The sequence below is a fragment of the Cygnus olor genome, chromosome 4 (assembly GCF_009769625.2).
Source record: "Cygnus olor isolate bCygOlo1 chromosome 4, bCygOlo1.pri.v2, whole genome shotgun sequence".
NCBI classification, from domain to species: domain Eukaryota; kingdom Metazoa; phylum Chordata; class Aves; order Anseriformes; family Anatidae; genus Cygnus; species Cygnus olor.
The window spans coordinates 46,229,903-46,247,518 of NC_049172.1; the positions used below are offsets into that span (position 1 = coordinate 46,229,903).

Here is a 17,616-nt window from a genome sequence, read left to right on the forward strand (position 1 = left end):
TCCCAGTCCATACTTGTAAAATGAAGAGAATGCTGTCTTTGTCCTTTTTATGTATAGAAAACAGCAGCAGTTTGGATAGGCACTGTATTTTAAGATTAGTTTATACTGCAGTGGGTCCTAATTTCAGTTTGAGATCTCTAAATACTAGCATAATACAAATAATAATAATAAAAAAAAAAAGCAGAGGCAGTTTATGAAGAATGTTTACAATGAAATATTATCCAAAATGGAAGATAAAACAGGGTTTCCAGGAAATCAAAGTAGCAGCTATCAGTGCTCTATGGCTAGCTGAGAATTTAATTTTTAGCTTATTTTCCAGGTGAAGTTGTAGAATTCCCAAACTGGCAGTCGACCAATGTGGAAATTTGTTTGGTGAAGTCTGATTCAGAATAAAACAACTGATTGTCTAACTACTGTAAAGACTATATGTGTTCATTAGAATCACCTTTTTTTTACCATTAACTCCAGCAACCTGTAGAAGAAGTGTTCACACTTTTTTTTCAGATATTTGGTACCCAGCCAGAGCAAAGTGGAATTTTAAGACTTAAGTCTAATGAGGCCCTTCACATCCCAGAAATGTGGCTGTTCATATTATAGAATATGACCCAAAAGAGCCATTACAAATTGTGGGAAAATTCAAAATGAACACAGCTCAGAATCAGATCACACTGTTTCCTGTAGCTGTTGGGCATAACAAAGCAATTCCAATAACAAAGGCTACGTCGTAACCCTGGAGATCACTTCAGGCAGAATCTGGGGAAAGGACCTGCAATTCAGGGGACACGATGCAGGTAGGCACATTGGTAAATGTCACACACACAAACCGATGAATATACGTATAGTGATGAGGAAGATACTTTTAACAACAAGAGGTGAAAGCACACAAGAGTGGATTTGGTTTTTTGAACATCTAAGTCCTGAAAATACCGTTTAACAAGCCTTATATAGAATTATCTCTGTCTGGGAGTCACATCATGCAGAATAAATGTTAAAATCCTCCACATCTTTCAGCACCTAAATCAATTATTTAAGACAGAGAACTACTTGAATATGTTTAAAACAAACTCTTACAAGCTCAACCCTTCCGAACCCACCAACACCGAGAGTTGTGACAACTTCTAAATTCTGGAATGGGGAAGAAGAGAACTGGGCTACTTTCTCCTGCAGCTGTATCATCTCCAAAGTCACCTCTTTGGCCGACTGTCCACAGAAGGATCTTCTTCTGCATTAAGACAATTAACATAGGTTAACGCTTTCCTTGCCAGCAACGTGTATCACAGTACCCTAATACTCCTATAAAAAGAGAGGAGAGGAGAGGCGAAATTTCTTCTCAATTTGGAGAAGAAATTTCTCTAGGACTGTGTAACAGTTCAAGCAGAATTAGCAGAAACAGAAGTGCAGCTATATTTTTACACAGGAGAAAAACATACTCTGCTATTATTCCAGCAGTGCTTAGGCTGAAATCAGAGGCACAGAAACAATAGGTGTGGTCCACCATTAGATGCAAACCCTTTAACAACACTACTGCTTGGCTGAAACATCAAAAATAGACTGCTTCTTCTATGTCTTCCTATTTCTATTGGAAACGGCAATTTATCTTTTGTACAGTAATACAGTTTTATTAACTCCTTTGGGGACTGAGGTTGACCTTTAGTGGTTTTACCAGTCAACTTACCATCAGAAAGCAAAAGGTAAGTCCATCATTTGAAAACACTTTCACTTCTTTTCTGTGTTCAGTTTTCTTTGGATAGAGTTAGTTCTTGGTTGGAAGTCAATATACTGAGATTCTATGTACTCTAATTTTCAGAAAAGAAAACTCCTTGGACTCAATAAGCATACCTACACAGTTTTAGTGTAGTGATTCCTATCGTTCCCAAAGGCCTGTCTCCATCAACTACCATCCATGATTTTACTGACATATCTATCGCTTATTTTTGTGATTATCTACTGAAGAAGATATGAAGAAGAACAAATGATCTGACTTACTTTGCATGTCGCTTTTCATCAGCCCGGGCCAGGTTAGCCACATAGCCTTCAAGGTATTTTTGGAGCTCCTCATAAGTTCCAACGGTTTGATTAAATGTCCTAAAAACCCAATGAAACAGTATAAACTACTGTACATACTACGGAAAGAGAAAGAAACCAAAATCTGTGTTGCTGTATCAGGACTTTACATTGCCCCTAAGCCATGACCCAGGCAGAACTTGACCCTATTATTTAGATGGTAAAAATTTTAAGAGATCTGATAAGGCGCTAACCCACTGAAGTACCAAATTTGGTTTGCCAAAGGGTAGGGGGACAGAGCACCTGATCTCAGATAATTTCCTGTTATGTTGAAATAATTCAGAGCTGGCTGGACATAGTTTGACTCTCATAGACACCGATTATTAAGCATGGTTCCACTATCCCTACCACAAGAACTAGTGTAGCGTGAGTCTAGGCTGTCACTCCTTCCTTCCAATGGACTGAACCCTGGGCATGCAGTGCCAAAGCAACTGACATCACCTCTCCTTCTTCACAGGTGAGTGACAGCACAGTGGGAATGATGTACCACCAGCTTCCGGCATGCTTCTTTCCAACCCATTTAAACAAGCTAAAGAACTAAAGAAGAAAATGCATTCACAGCCCAAGACGTCAATTCCTGCGTTGGGACAGAATCTTAGCCCTCAGCAGGACCCTTTTGGGGATTCAGCAAGGAAAATGAGGGTGGCTGTCCACATTCCAAGGAGGCATCCTTGAAGCAGTTAGCCCTGAGAAATGTGGGTTTGCTGTTTTGCTTTCCACTGGGAATCTTCTTCCTTGTATCCTCCAACTGTTCCATTTTTTCCACTTTAGGAAGTCTGCAATTGGCCTCTACTGGACAAAACCAGCAAATTGGACTGCATGATCCCCTTGACAAATGAACATACCCAAAACAGGGACGTGAGGGATTTTGCTGTCCCCTGAGCCAAAGAATATTACTTAAATGTCAAACATCACCACCATGAGGAGAGAAAGAAAAGAATAACTGAATTACTCCTAAGCTTCTCTGCTCCCTCCGTGCACCTTCTGTGAGCCTTTCTTCATTATGTCTCTGTCTAAAGCACGACCACAGCTCAGAATACCAAAAGTATAACCACTTGTTCAGTACTCACTTAAGAAAACATTCTGGTTGTGCTCATGCTGAAGTTACTTCTTACTGTTGTTCTGCCTAAAAAGAGTGCAGATCATTCCTTAAAGCATAGCATGATACTTACTCTCTATCTATAACAAGGCACTCCACATCATATTCATCTGCAATAACGTTTGCTGATCTGACGTCATCACTAAGAATTGAAACAGATTAGAAGAATTCAGAAGCATATCAAAACCCTTGAAATACCTCACACTGTACTTATTCACAGAGGGTAACAGCTGCTAGAGGTGAAACTCCTGCAAGGCCTCTGTAGGTTGTATTTGTATTAATATTGCTGAACCAAATACACAATTCTAGCATTTTACAGGTCTTTACTATTGTTTAGCACAGTTTGTATTCCCACTTCAATAGGGTTTGAATCATGACTCTTTAGAAACCTCCCAGAAAATTAGTTGGAGATGTAAATAGCATTCAAACAGATTAACTATGCATTTCAGAACTGATCCTCAGAGATAAAACATTCCACACACCAAACATTTTCCACTCAATCATCCACATAAATATTCATAGAAAGGAATGCAAAGGTGCCCAGAAACTTATTTATCAATTTGAGTATTTTCTAAGTTCTTCAATCCTTCGTTGTTGTTGTTTAGTAGCCTGTATACAAATATTTTAATTTCATTTCTGTAAACGTCTTCTTAAGAAGTAATTCCTTTTACATCAGCCTGAAAATTGTTACAATACTGCTTATTGCCCAATCAAACACGTGAGTGCCTACATGTGAAACAACACAACAATCTTGAACTGTAAAAAGAGGTGCAGTTTTCTTCTCTTGTCCCAGCTTCCCAGTGGCTGTTTTACATCCAAATGTATTTGGGAGTTTATTGTGCATTATTCATACTTGTCATATTTTCAGTTGTGAGAGGGAATGAAGAAAGCTTACTATAAAATATTTATGTCCTATGTGAATTTACTCATACAGTTGGTTACTAAAAAGAAAGACCTTTCAAAGTCTTAATGTAGCCTATGAGACATGAGTGCCCCAAATACCCTGAGCAGTTCCTAAAGGCCAACAAAGCACAGAGAAAAGAAACTAAAGAAAGGGAATGCTCAAGATACTGAGCACAAAGAAGTTCTCCAAAGCTTAGAAGTTTTTAATTTATTTATTGCAGGTGCTATCCAACACAGGTTTAAAATTAAATGAGTGACCACAGCAACTTCGCTAGCCAAATCCACTACAAAAATTCTATCAGGAAGAGATCCCCAGAAGCCAGAACTTAACTACTCTTTCAAAACAGGGCTGGCATCATGTAATGCAGCAGTATGGGTAAAAATTATCTGGAGCCCAGAAATAATAAACCAAGACCTTCTGACAGCTCATGAAAGCCTGAAAACATTTACTAGGAAGAAGCTATTGGCTCATAGGTCACATACTCTCTGTATTCCTAACAATTGAACTTACCCATGCTAGGAGTCATAGAGAGCCTGGAACAACAATTTTTCATCACAGCTTTTTAGAAACAAAAAGCAACAATGCTGAGAGGGCCAGCAATTTATCTTTTTTTTTCAAGGAAAAAAAAAGGTAAATGACAGTGTAAGTTTTAAAGTCTTTTCTGAAAACAAAAAACATATTAAGACAAATTCAGCCATTGCCTCAACCTGCTGGCACTTCAATCAAAACAAAGATTATATTCAAAACAGCCATGAAGTGTACAATCTGACACAGTGACATATCCAATGAAATACTGTACACCAGACAGTGAGAACTAACCTGATGAGAGCCTTTTCTCCGAAGTAATCTCCTTTATGTAGACTTTTGATCAGCTGAGGCTGTGAGTGATCTGCAGTACTCTGGGTAACTATCACCTTGAAAGGACAGGAACAAAAAGTTAGGAAGGTAAGAGTCAAAGCATCCCATGGTTTCCCCTTCTTTCTGTATATTTCATAAATGCTTAAAACTCAGTGAAGCTGCAGTATTTAACAGATAAATGTAATTTCTACTTTCTCTCAAAAATTAAAACCAGTAAACATCCTGCAGCCCCTCCCACATTTTTGCTGAAATGGCAAAACCAAGCTTATTTATTATTTCTCGTCCTCTAACATTTTCTCATTACACCTTTTAAAACAGAGCAAAATAAATCCAATTTCAATGAAAAAAGAAAAATACTTCAGGTTCCCACAGTGGGCAGACATCATATTATCTTTTTGGCTTCTCAGTTAAAGAGCCTGCAGAAATATTAACTAACATTTTGTACCTTTACAAATAAATCATCCCCGAGAATTTATGAAATAATCAGAGTTTTATATTTGTGTGCATTTTTTTTTTAAATATTTTATCATACCACATATTTGAGCACCAATATAGTTTAAAATATTGGAAGAAGCAAATTATATTCTTTAGTTCCTCAAGTAGCGCTTTACTGTTTCAAATGAGTTTCCTGGATTGTCAAATCATGAAATAAATACAACGAATAAGTAAAACATGGCTCCTACTGGTGTTTGGACTGTAAAATGGTCTACTTAACCTGTCAGATAATGAAATGTGCAGAAGAAAGAGGATCAAATCTCATTTACAAAAAAAAATGACATTATATCTTTGCTACAGAGTTGAGAAGCTTCAGAACATACTTGAATTACGTTGTAACAGTATAACATGGCTTCGTTTCCAAAGAAAGTAAGGTTCCTATCTTTGCAATACTAGTCCAGGCTTTTATCACAGCATTGTGAACATAAAAGCAACTGAATACATTTTACTGAAGACCACACCCCTCAAGATAGCTTTTGAAATACCAGTGTTTGTATTTGTTATAAGTTTGTTTTATTACATCTTACCTTTCCTTTTGCTATTATAAAGAAGGTATTTCCTTCTTCTCCTTCCCGAATAACATAATCTCCCTTGTCATAGTACTCCTGTTGGGTGATAAAGAGAGAGACAACATTGCCTGATATATCATTAGCTTCTTTGATAAATCAGATTATTTGCAGAGCTGTCAATATGTCTCAATGTTCCATTGATGTTTAACTTCCTATCTCCAGCATAGGTTGTGTCCCATAATAATATGCAAGCATTCCACTGTGTAAAGCTTGGTGGTTGATCTGTAACATATCTAAATACAGTACTATGTAACAAAAAATATTAGCACTGGTATCATCCCTACAAAGCAGGGAAAAAATGAGGATAAAATATAAAAAGCTGTTAAAAGAGTTCCAAATCCAAGTCCCATTTTCAAAGTAATTTGGGGCTTGACGCCTCAGCAGCAGTGCCTAAATCATCTATTCCAAGCTACCAAAACATCAGCTTTTCTGTCTCTGCTAAGGAATCCCGCCTTCACCGCCCAATTCTTTAACTTTCAGTCAAGAACTTTTTCCATGCTAACTTTCAGTTTCGTGATTCGTTAAAAATCCACTTAATTTTTTCTTCTCCTCCAATTATTCGTAGAACTGTTCCAAGACTGGGGTTCCTAAAGAATTTCCCAGTACAAATAATATCAATAGCTACCACTGCTCTTTGAAAACATCACAGCTACGACTACATACCTAAACTTTACCTCCAAATGCTGTTGTCAGATGCATCCCTAAGACAGACAGGTCTTTTTTCCCTTACATTTTGCAGTATATGTATTCCAAGGCAAATGAAAATATTACATATCCACATTGTATGCCAATAAAGCATGATTACCAAAAAAGAATCAGAGAACTGGGCAGCAACTATGTGCTTAACCCTAACATAAGATAGACAGAATATGCTCTTAACTACTTGCTTGACTTCTTAGATGCCAAAGATATAACTTAGTTATATGCCACTGAATGTTGGTATTTGGAATCCACTCTGACCACTTCAAAAATACTGTCATATTAAAAAAAAATATATATATATATATATATATTTTTTTTTTTAACCTACTTATTATTCATTATTTTAAAAGTTTACTGAATACTGTTCAGGAAAACTTAACAGTATCTTACCACCTCCAGGCAGTCCATGATCTTGGTTAGTTTATCTTCAGGTAAGTTTTTTAGGAGAGACACACTACCAGAAAACAGAAATGCAAAGCCAAAAAAAAAAAATTATGACTAACACTTTTTTCAGTTTTTTTCCATGATTTCTTCTCATTATAGAATTTGTACAATCACACTTTATAACTAGCTAAACTGGTGTTGTGATACAAAACACATAATATAAAACATGCACTAAATCTTTATTTGAAAGGTTGAAGCACTCTCACATCTTGCTTTTCAGGTAAGCAGAACTTGCACAATTATAGAAATGTAGCAAACATTGCTTAGTTTGTAAATCACCTTTGTACTTCGTTAGGTAGAAAAAGCTCTAGCAGGCGCATGGCCCAAATTCAAAATTAAGTCATACAGAATCCACTCATTGCAAAAACAAGACACTATAATACTCCAGTAATGTATTTTCAAAAGCACTGCAGAGACTGCGAAATCAGACAAAGTTAGAAACTTCACTATTACTTTTATAACTATTAAAAGAGAATTCAGCTACAGTGATGACTTAGTGAACTTGCTGCTAAGAATGGAAAAACCTCTCCTCCGTAGCACTCTGACTGGTAAAAGTTTGGAAATTGTGGAGCTCTCTAGCTACTGGGCTCAACAAAGAAATACTGATGGAAATCAAAGATGGAGACAAGCAATGGATGCAAAAAGACATGCAAGGCCAGGCTTGAGATTTCAGTCTGAAACTGTATCAGAATGGCGATGCTTTTTGAAAGGAAAAGAAAATATGAAATCAGCTAATTATGATTTGGAACCTCTAACTTAGTTTCTTCTAGAGGAAAAAGACTGCACATCTCTCAGTATTCCCTGTAGGAGATAGTATTATTCTCCTTTACCTCTCTACAGGTTTCCTAGTAATTTATATTGGAAAGAGTTCATAAATAAAGATATGTAGTTCTCATATTCAAGTCTCCAAGGGATGAAGAATATATTATTTAATCTACTCCAACAGCAAATGAACTTCTAGTAGGACGATTTCATTAACTCTCTTCATTGAATACATTGTTTTAACTTCTAGCCATGTAACCTGCCTATATATTTGTTCCATTACTTAAAAGCATGCATTTCATCAAGCAGATACTGCTGTTTCCTAATGCAATAGATAAAGACAGTCAAAATAAACAAAATAATTATGTGAATCCTAAAAAAATTGAAAGAGATTAATATTCAGGTTATTAAGGCCCTTTGCATTCCTTAATGCACCTCTTTTTCTGTCCCTTTGTAAGACAGACAAGCACAATACTATTGTACACCTTACCAAGTAGCTCAGACCAGTACTTGGAAACACAAATGCATTAGGTTTACCTTCTAAGAAAGCTTCTGTACTGTTCTTGCCTTGTCTGTGCTGTCACTCTCATGATGTTTTGAAACACTTCTCTGTCCAATGCCCATGTTTTTACATTGGTGATTGCTTTAAGAAAACAAAATAAAACCAAACAAAACAACAACAAATCAACAATGTTTCCTTATGATCTGGTGGCAGATATTACAGTATCAGGCCATGGTACAAAATAGACTAGCCTTTTTAAATTGCCCAAGGACAAATTTTTAAATCTGCAACACCTAATGCAATCAGACTTTTAAAAGAATCCAGCTCCCACATAAGTAACCCTCACTAAAATAAGGCTTAGATTTCCAAATGGCTCCTTCAGTGTGCACTTTCAAAGCAGCCCCATGGAGTGAGTAACCCTGAAAAACTAGCCATTTGCTATGGGCATAATCAGGGCTGAATGCTCATGAAAATCTATTCCTAATCATGGATAGACTTTGCACTTGAAAACTCCAATGTAATTTGTAAAACAGACGACTTGAAAGAAGAAAAGTTGGCTGAAGTGCGTGTGACATAAATGTATGATATAAATGTTGAATACTATGGCTCAGATCCATCTCTAATTCAGATTGATTACATGCAAATGTTTGTGAGATATGCAAGAAGATAGGAATAACAGAGGTCAAGAAATTCATGTAATTTCATTTAATCCTATGATCTTCACACATTTTTTTCCTCTAATTTAACCATTTTCTAAGGGAAAGAAGAGCAATCAAAACAAACCTTACAGTTTACTGATTATATTTAGGAAGGTAATAAAAATATTCATGCAGCAAGTGTCTACAAGACCCAGCATCAAAGATGCAAACCACTAAGCGGCCTCTATGTGAAGTCACTGAATACACTGCACTTTTTATTTCTTTCAGCAAAATATGGTGATTCTATTTAATTTAATCTCTCTCTATTTCTCTCTCTCAAGATGCTACATTGTACTCAGTAGTTTTCCTTCTGTAAGGTGAAGGAATAAAACTTTTCTCTGGGATAAATGCTACAGAAAGCTACAGAAAAAAAAATAGAACAACTGATTTCCCCAGTTTAACTATTTATCAGAAACAAAAACCATTTTTACAGGAAAGAACAATGCTAGGTTTAAAAAGATGCACAGGTCAGTTGTCAGTCATTGTACTTAATCCTGATATACACATACACTCTTAACTGGCATTTATTAAAAGAGCTCAAAAAATATTTCTGGATGCTGGAAGGGAGACCAAAGGTTTTGTTTTGGTTTTGGTTTTCTCCTAAACAATATCTTTCAGTTTACTTTCCATGAAGAAAATATGGTAAGTATGAAAGCTTTCCATCTCCTGTATCTTGTACCTTAATTAAATAAACTAATTACATAGCTAGAAAACAAACAAACAAACAAAAACCTGCGATTTCAAAGACGAGGCAGAAAAAGAGGAATCTAGAAAGAAACACGGCAGTAAATCTTGTTCTCAGTTTCAAATACAGCTAATGTATATAAAGATGCTGCTGGGTAACCATGGTCATTAAAATGCTGTCTGGCTAAACTCCTTCGCTTGTCATTTTTCAAACGTTGCAGGTAAGGGGGTTGACTAGATCCAGCATCCACATCAGAGTTTTCGCCTACCTATTTGCTAGTTGTGCTCAGTTTTGGCATTGCAGTGTTCTTCCTTCACCACAAGGAAACACAGGAAAACTAGTGGGGAGGCGTGGGTTTCTGGAGGGATTTTAAGCATACAAATATCCTTTCTTGTCAACAGTTGGAGAGACCTTGTCGTACCTCAAAAACAATTCACGCTAATAAAGACCCAAAACAGCATGACATCTTACTATGCTGAAACATCACTTTACAACGCTAATAATATACAGCATGCAAAAAAGAAAAATAAGGAACATATTCAAATGCTAGTACAGAAACTAATCACATTAGTGATGCTGTTCTATTTATCAGGAAGCCACAAAAAAAAAAAAAAAAAAAAAAAAAAGATTACAGGAGCTTACTCCATCTACATAGCCAGCAATGATTAAGTACTTAAATTGGGTGCAGGAACAAAGACCAGAAGCTTTTAAAACAAACAACTTTTGTTTTATTCCATTTGCTCCCTTTTAAGTAAGCAAGAACTCTTCATACTTACTGGTGGTTCAAGGTTCCTCAATTAAGATGAGGCCAGAAATGAGCCTCCAAACACAAGTTATTTTCACAGAATGGTGGAGACTGGAAAAATGGGGATGAGGAATGAAAACCCTATTTGGTCACTTACTGGTCTGTCACAGAATAATATGGCAGGCTAGAAAAGGAATCTAGGGATATTTAATGAATTAATACTCAGTCTAATAAAGGAAGATGAATATTTGTATCCCAGCAGTACTGACCTCTATCCTGGTCAGACAGTAAACACTAAGCAAGAGCCAGTATTTTCCATGGAGAAGCAGCATGTTTCACCTAGCAATTCCTTATCTTCCTCACAATCAAACTCAACCTTCTCCTTAATGCCAGTCACAAATGCAACATGTAAAGGGATCTTGGTGAGACTCAATAACTTAATGATTTGGAAACAAAAAAGTACAACAGCAACTAATTCCTACATACTCTATTACCTCTCGAATTAGGATTTTGACATCTATTAAATGACAATTTCAAAGATAAACTGGATATAACAGGAACCTCACAATAGTCCACACCATGTTGTTATAATACACTTTGTATACCTTTCACAGAAGCTGTCCGTGTGCAGTTGTATAAAATGGCTAGTTCACCAAATGCTGTCCACACAGGTATTGAGGAGAGGAGTTTATTCTGCTGAAAGACTTCCAGTCTGCCCTCTGTCAAAAATCATCAGGATAATATGCATTAAATCTGAGCTCTGTTCCACAGAGAGGAGGGAAAGTAAATCAATGCATTTCTGGCTTCACTACTCCCTCAAGTACAGAAATGGGAGCAGCAAGGATGCAAACAGTGCCTTGAAATGCAGGTACAAACCAGCCTCTCCTGGCCTCTAAGTTTCAGAGCTGAAAGAAGCACTTCAATTTATTTTACTAGGAAATAGCATTAAATCAAGGTTCAAGTTTCTAGGGTACTTTTTGTTGCTCTCACTGTTTCACAGAAATCACAGATAAAACTTGCATTGCCCTCAGTGGGGCCAGCATGAGTCATTTAGGAATGCAGATATCAACATTCCTGTCTCTTGCAAAGACTTATAAATTATTTTCCTGGTTTTAGCACTTACGCATTGTACAAGCAAGCAGTACTTACCTTTGAGCACAAAAATGTGATTGCCTGGCTCTCCCTGTCTGGTGACATAACTCCCCTGCTGGAAAGTCCTTTCATACATACATTCCACCATATCTCGGATCTGCTGAGGCTCCAGTCTCTTCAAGAACTGATTTTTATTCAGGGCATCTGTGATGAGCTTCTTCTCACTGGTTTCGATCAAAAAGCAAAGTTTCAAAGATCAAGCACTGCTGGGATATATTATTCACCAGGCATTCATTCCTCTCAACATGCTTCGTCTGATTTCTAACACTGAAAACATGACCAGTATCAATGATGCATATTACAATCCTTGCAACTAACATGCATCCCAGAAGCAGTGCCACACCATGGCCTCTCTCCTCCTGCATGATCCCATCAAAGAAAGCATCATGTTAGATGTGAAAAGGCTCCAAGTAGAAGGCACACTCCCCAGATGTTTCGCACTGTTTCTCACCATGTTCTTTCTGCAATGCATGACTAAAATATACAGCCTTGCTTATGTGAAGGAATGAAATGTGAAAGGTATGTCTTCACATACCTTTGCCTGTACAGGAATGGCAACCTGTTATAAAATCAGGTCCACTTTTCTAACATTCCAGTGTATTTTTTTCTTAATAGCCAGCAGAAACAAAACACCGATGATAGTAACAGAGTTAAATTCAACACTGATGGTATGAAGAGTTTCTCCTTTGTAGTGAGGTAAGCAGCAAGGAAAAAAAGCATGCCAAAGCATGATTAACAGGCACTGCTGGTTCTTAGGAACATGTTAAAAGACATTGGTGGTGGGAAAAATGAAGCAAGCTGTAAATGATTGTGGTTAAACAACTGACTACAGAGAACTTGCCCTGAACCTGCAAAAGGCCATTGATCCTATGGCATCCCCTTTTCATAGCTACTAAACTAAGTTATGAGTGGGACACCATGGGAAGGTCAGCTTGCAGAGTACCTGCTGAACGCTGTCCCCACATTTGCACAATAAGCCCAGGATAGAGGGTGTAAGGGGTGGGCAGGGGTGAGGGCTGGGATTAATGCAGCTCCCTTCCGCACTGTTCTTTGTCCTCTGTCTTCCTACAAACAAAACTCTGCCTACCTTTGCTGTATCCACTTCCTCTGCATGGATGACAAAAACCAGCATAAATGCTCCTACCTGTGTAAAAGTGTGGTAGTGGTCTGCCCATTTGGGATGACAAACTGGCCCTGTCTCCTTAAGAAGGAGCAGACAGAGGAGAAGTCTTCCCTAAGCATGCCCTTTGCAAAGCACAACTATACAGGGTGGTTTCATTGAAATGTCTTTGGAAAAGCTTTGGGGTATTCACAAAAGTCAGACAAAAGGCATGTAAAGTAGGCATACCGGAGTTCAAGGAGCAGCCTGTGAGGACCCCGCTGCTGGCAGTAACAGGCCATCACCACCCTGATCATCCTCACCTGGGACTCCCATCCACACACCCACTGCTCCATTGGCCTGCAGACTCTATTTACGCTCAGGCCTGGGAAGTCTGGTTTTATTTGAGCTATGTTATAGGGATTGATTTTGTCTTTTAGAGGGATTTTGGCACCACGCTGTAAGTACTTTGCTTACGTTTCCTGGATAGAGCTTGCACTTGGACTGATCGCTTCTTGGATGGGATTTATGCTGGATGCTGCCATCGCCACCCTGTTCTGCCTAACCTGTCTGGCCCTTGTGCGATGGTACCCTGGTTAGTGAGGGTGCTGTGTGGTCATCTGTGGCTCCTGGCTTGCTTTTCCCTGGGGACCAGCCATGTTCTTACTGCTCCCTGCGATGCTGTCTCTGCACTATCTCCTGGAGTGGGAAATCTTGATATAGAAAAGGATGTTGCAAAGACAAGATCAGTGTATTTTTCCAGCTGATAGAAGATCTCAGCGGCTGGATTTTAAGAAGGAGAGAATGTGGAAAAATCAAAGCTGGCTGAACTGACTAACAATGAGCGATCAACTGAGATAAAGCTGGCTCTACATACACATTGGGCAGCCTGTGAAGTCTGATTGACTGACACATGCTCTAGGTCAAGGGCTTCCTGTAAAAAGCCTTGTAGTGCTTTGAATGCATGCCAGAAGTGAATGCATTTAAACAAACGCTGCATTGATAAATCTTTTATGGAATTACTGAGTGATTTTTCTTACTGCTGCAGTGAAAGTTACATTCTGCTTTCAAGTCCCCTTGTTCCTATTATGCTGGTGTAGGCAAACTGCCTAACAAAATTAACACCTTCACAGCTTTCTGGAGCATCTAAGGCTTCCTCTTGCTTCTATTTGTAAAACAAGGCAAAGCTTTCATCAAATGCAGGTAATGTGGGAAAGTTTCCTGAGGGAAATCAGGAATGAACAAAAGTAGATTTAACATGTTACTAGGCATATAATGTCTGAAAATCAGTAATGGTAATGACAAGAGGCAAGAAAATAAAATCAAGCAGTAATGGTTAAGACTGTGTTTAGAAATAGAGATGATAATTTAGCTTCTCCTGAAAGCAACAGCATTATTAGAATATAGTCTCTAACTTGATTTTCTGCTGAAAATGACCTTGCTTATTTAATTTATCCTGGCCTGCATCATGCACATTATACTGCAATAAAATACAGTAATGGCTTATAAACTGATACTTAAGAGCAAGCACTAAAGCTTGCAGAAATACTGAATCTTCTGATGCTGCTGTTTCAGGAAATGCAGTGGGCTACTAAGTAAAGGACCTAGAAGTATCATAATCATGCCTCAGGCTCTTAAATCAGTTGCTTGCTCATTTCATAGGCACCCAGCACAGTACATATTGTTTTGTTTTTCTCTGCTTCCCCTACACCTACCTTAGCTTTAAGATCTGCTGGAAATAATTACTTGTCCTGAAAGGACAGGTGACACTTGATACTATATTTGTACCAGTTACTGCACTGTTCTTTCTAGAGGCTAAACAGGGGATGCACAGCTCCATACAACTGTTCTGGTGTTCCTGAGGTATTTCTGGGTCCCACCACTAGCAAGACTTTCCTTTACTACACTGCTTGAGCTTTGCTGTAGCGCTCCTGTCCAGGCTTGGTTCCCTTCCCTGCTGTTAGCAATTTTATCAATGTTCCCTGAGGCCCTTTTCAAAACAGTCACACCCCCATAAATACTATTTGACAGTTCAAAAACATCTTTCTGTGAACAGTAGTTAATTTCCTCCCACGAGGAGATACCTGTCATCCCACAGGTTAAGGGTATGACGTAGTTCAGGGAACGCTGATTTCTCTCAATCTAACTTTGTCCTAGTGATGAGAGATCTTGGATTTCTGTTGGTATTGACTGGCAGGAGACATAACTTTTAAGTGTGAGATAGGTTTTTATTCTCCCCTCAGGGCTCCATTAAATCCTTACTCTGTAAAGGGGAAGCAGCTGCTTACATTAACAACTCTAAAAGCTCCTATAGCCACTGCTAGGATAAAGAAACATTTTTTTTTTTTTAAACACGATGGACAGAATTCCGTAGACAGTCAAGGTTAGACTTTGTCCTTTTATGAATGCCAACTGTTTGAATTAGACCTACCTGAAGTATTTACAACCTGTGTAAGAAAACCAAATGCTTGAATCTCTAGGCATTTTATCTCAATTGCAAGGGGATGACTTCAACAAGTGCACGTGTATCACAGGCTTACCTAGGTGGTGGACACAGCACTACTACGCCTCTAGCACTTCTGGTGTTATTTCCTCACTTCTGTATGCTTCTGAAGCATTTGGAAGATCAAAAGATAGCTTGACCACTATTGCATCAAAAGATAGACCTCTGCCCAGAAGTCTGAGCGAAGTCTTCACCCATTACTTGATTCATTGGGTAAAGTCTAATTTGTTCCCTTGGTGCATATCATGTATGTGAGTTTATAAAACAGCTTTTTGATAAAGGTACTAAACATTCTGTCTGAATCTAAAAGCTGTCCAAAAGACATAAAAAGACATAAATCCAACAAATACTGACTGCAACAGAAAAAAAAATGCCAACTTGCAAATGAATAAAATATTTTGGGTATGCCCTTTGAGCGTCATTCCACAGGAAATGAGGTTTTGATAGTGCACTGCACTTATATTAATTCAAGGCACCAGTTCTTGGTGTTTTTAGTCCAAGTTTCTAGTCTTTCAAAGCCCAAGACATTTGAACAAAGTCACTTCGACTGCGTAGCAGAATTCTGCCCATAATGCAGACTAAAGTTTCAGAACCTCAGCCAGAAAGACATGAACTCTTGGAGACAGTTGTAAGTGTATATAAAACCATGACATGCTTTTACATTACTTCTTAGACTTAAAAACAAACAAACAAACAAACAAACAAAAAAAAACTACTACAAAGCACCGCTTAAAAAATGTAAATTTTATTGCTGTAATGCTATTAAGAGTCCATAATCAGCTTTTTAATTGTCTTAGTAACTATTGGACTATGTCCCTAAATCTACAAGTAAAACATGGATATATTGCCATTTTATGTCCTACCAAAAATAGATCTATAAAATGGTTAATTATGGAAGATTACTTGGTAATTTAAGAACAATGGGTAAAATATGAAGTTGAATTTGAGTTTAATAATGTAAGAAAAGGTAATTTAATCTCTGGCATGATCTATCGAATACTTAGGATACCCTAGAAATCATTTTTCCTAATTCTAGCTCTTCTGATTTAATAAAGATACTCTAAGATTCTATGATATGCTTTTCTTCATTCATAATCCTGCCAAGAAATAAGTTCACGTGAGCTCTTGAGTCTGCTACAACAAATGTTCCATTAATATTTAATGTTAGAGCTGAAGTTTTGGTTGCATTTCCAAATTTATTTATTTATTTATTATTTTTTCTCAGTTCAGCTTAGGGAGCAACTTTTTTTTTTTTTGTATGGAACACATAGCTAATTCTCTCATGCTAATTACTCTGGCAGAGTTGATGCACTTACTAGCAGTGTGTAATGAAACAAATGATGAGTTCAACTTCACTATAAAATTACTTATACTCAGGACAGTAATTAGCAGACAAATGAAAGTTGAATTCTCATCTTCTGTGGTGGCCATTAAAATAAAAAATGAAGTGCAAATGAAGGAAACATGGATAGCATTGAACAGAAGGAAATAAGGTGAAAAGAATAATATAAAAGCTGGAAATGGTGGGGAGGAGAGTAGGGTGGTCTGTTCTTAGCTCTTTTGGGGTGAATACTAAAAAAGTTGTTTCCACTAAAGTCCAGATCAATACAGGAATGGTGTATTCTAAATTGTTATGGATCTATGGGAGCCTTACCATAACTATTTTGAACCAGATTGTTAAAGATTAGAGGGAGGGAAAATGAAATGACCAGTTCTGCTTTATCCTTTCCGTTTCATGCCATTGTTTAGGAAGACAAGAAAATGAAGATGGCATTCAAGAAAAATGGCAGTGCTAGAACTGCTCGGCCACTGAATCAAGACAGAAAATTCCTGGCTCTCTAGTCTATTGTATGATCAGCATTATGTTTAGACTGCATAAGCTGCAATATTTGCTTTTGTACTGAATGGTCAAGTCTGTGCTACACTTGGTAAATCATCCTGTCCTGTGCTTCACTCTGCAGTATTATTACAATTCTACTTCTGAAAGCACCCTAGAAAACAATCTGGTGGACTTCAGCACAAGGGTTATGCCAAGGAGAAGATAGGTAATAACATTTTATCACAAGTTGTAATTACAGTTCCCTTAGTTCCTATACACAGAAAAACACTGCTTGCTGAAGCTTTCAGCTCCTTGGGGTAATTCAGGCAGCCTTTCAGGTTCAAAAGATAGCTTTGAGGATATAACACAGGATGGATGACAACTACATTGAGCCTGATAACTCCTAGTTCTACTGCAGTACAGGTTCAAATGTGCCATGAACTCCTCAAAATAATAAAGCTCCCCACAAAGAGGAGACACTTTGGTTGCTGGCTGAAGTCCACATATTTTCTGGTT

General features: G+C 37.7%; 1 protein-coding gene across 9 annotated transcripts in view; it reads right to left on the reverse strand.

Moving 5' to 3' along the window:
* PRKG2 (protein kinase cGMP-dependent 2) overlaps window positions 1-17,616 on the reverse strand; it is a 46,453-nt gene that overhangs the window by 7,505 nt on the left and 21,332 nt on the right. For 8 of the 9 annotated variants that reach the window (XM_040555129.1, XM_040555134.1, XM_040555127.1 and 5 more), the window contains 9 exons: window positions 11,677-11,843; window positions 11,133-11,246; window positions 8,435-8,540; window positions 7,082-7,145; window positions 5,948-6,025; window positions 4,887-4,981; window positions 3,237-3,305; window positions 1,987-2,085; window positions 1,072-1,222 (listed from right to left, as the gene is read on the reverse strand). In XM_040555129.1, the coding sequence (XP_040411063.1) occupies window positions 1,072-1,222; window positions 1,987-2,085; window positions 3,237-3,305; window positions 4,887-4,981; window positions 5,948-6,025; window positions 7,082-7,145; window positions 8,435-8,540; window positions 11,133-11,246; window positions 11,677-11,843 (943 nt within the window). Of the gene's footprint in view, window positions 1-1,071; window positions 1,223-1,986; window positions 2,086-3,236; window positions 3,306-4,886; window positions 4,982-5,947; window positions 6,026-7,081; window positions 7,146-8,434; window positions 8,541-11,132; window positions 11,247-11,676; window positions 11,844-17,616 lie in introns of those variants that run through there. The other variant, XM_040555136.1, reaches the window with a different exon arrangement.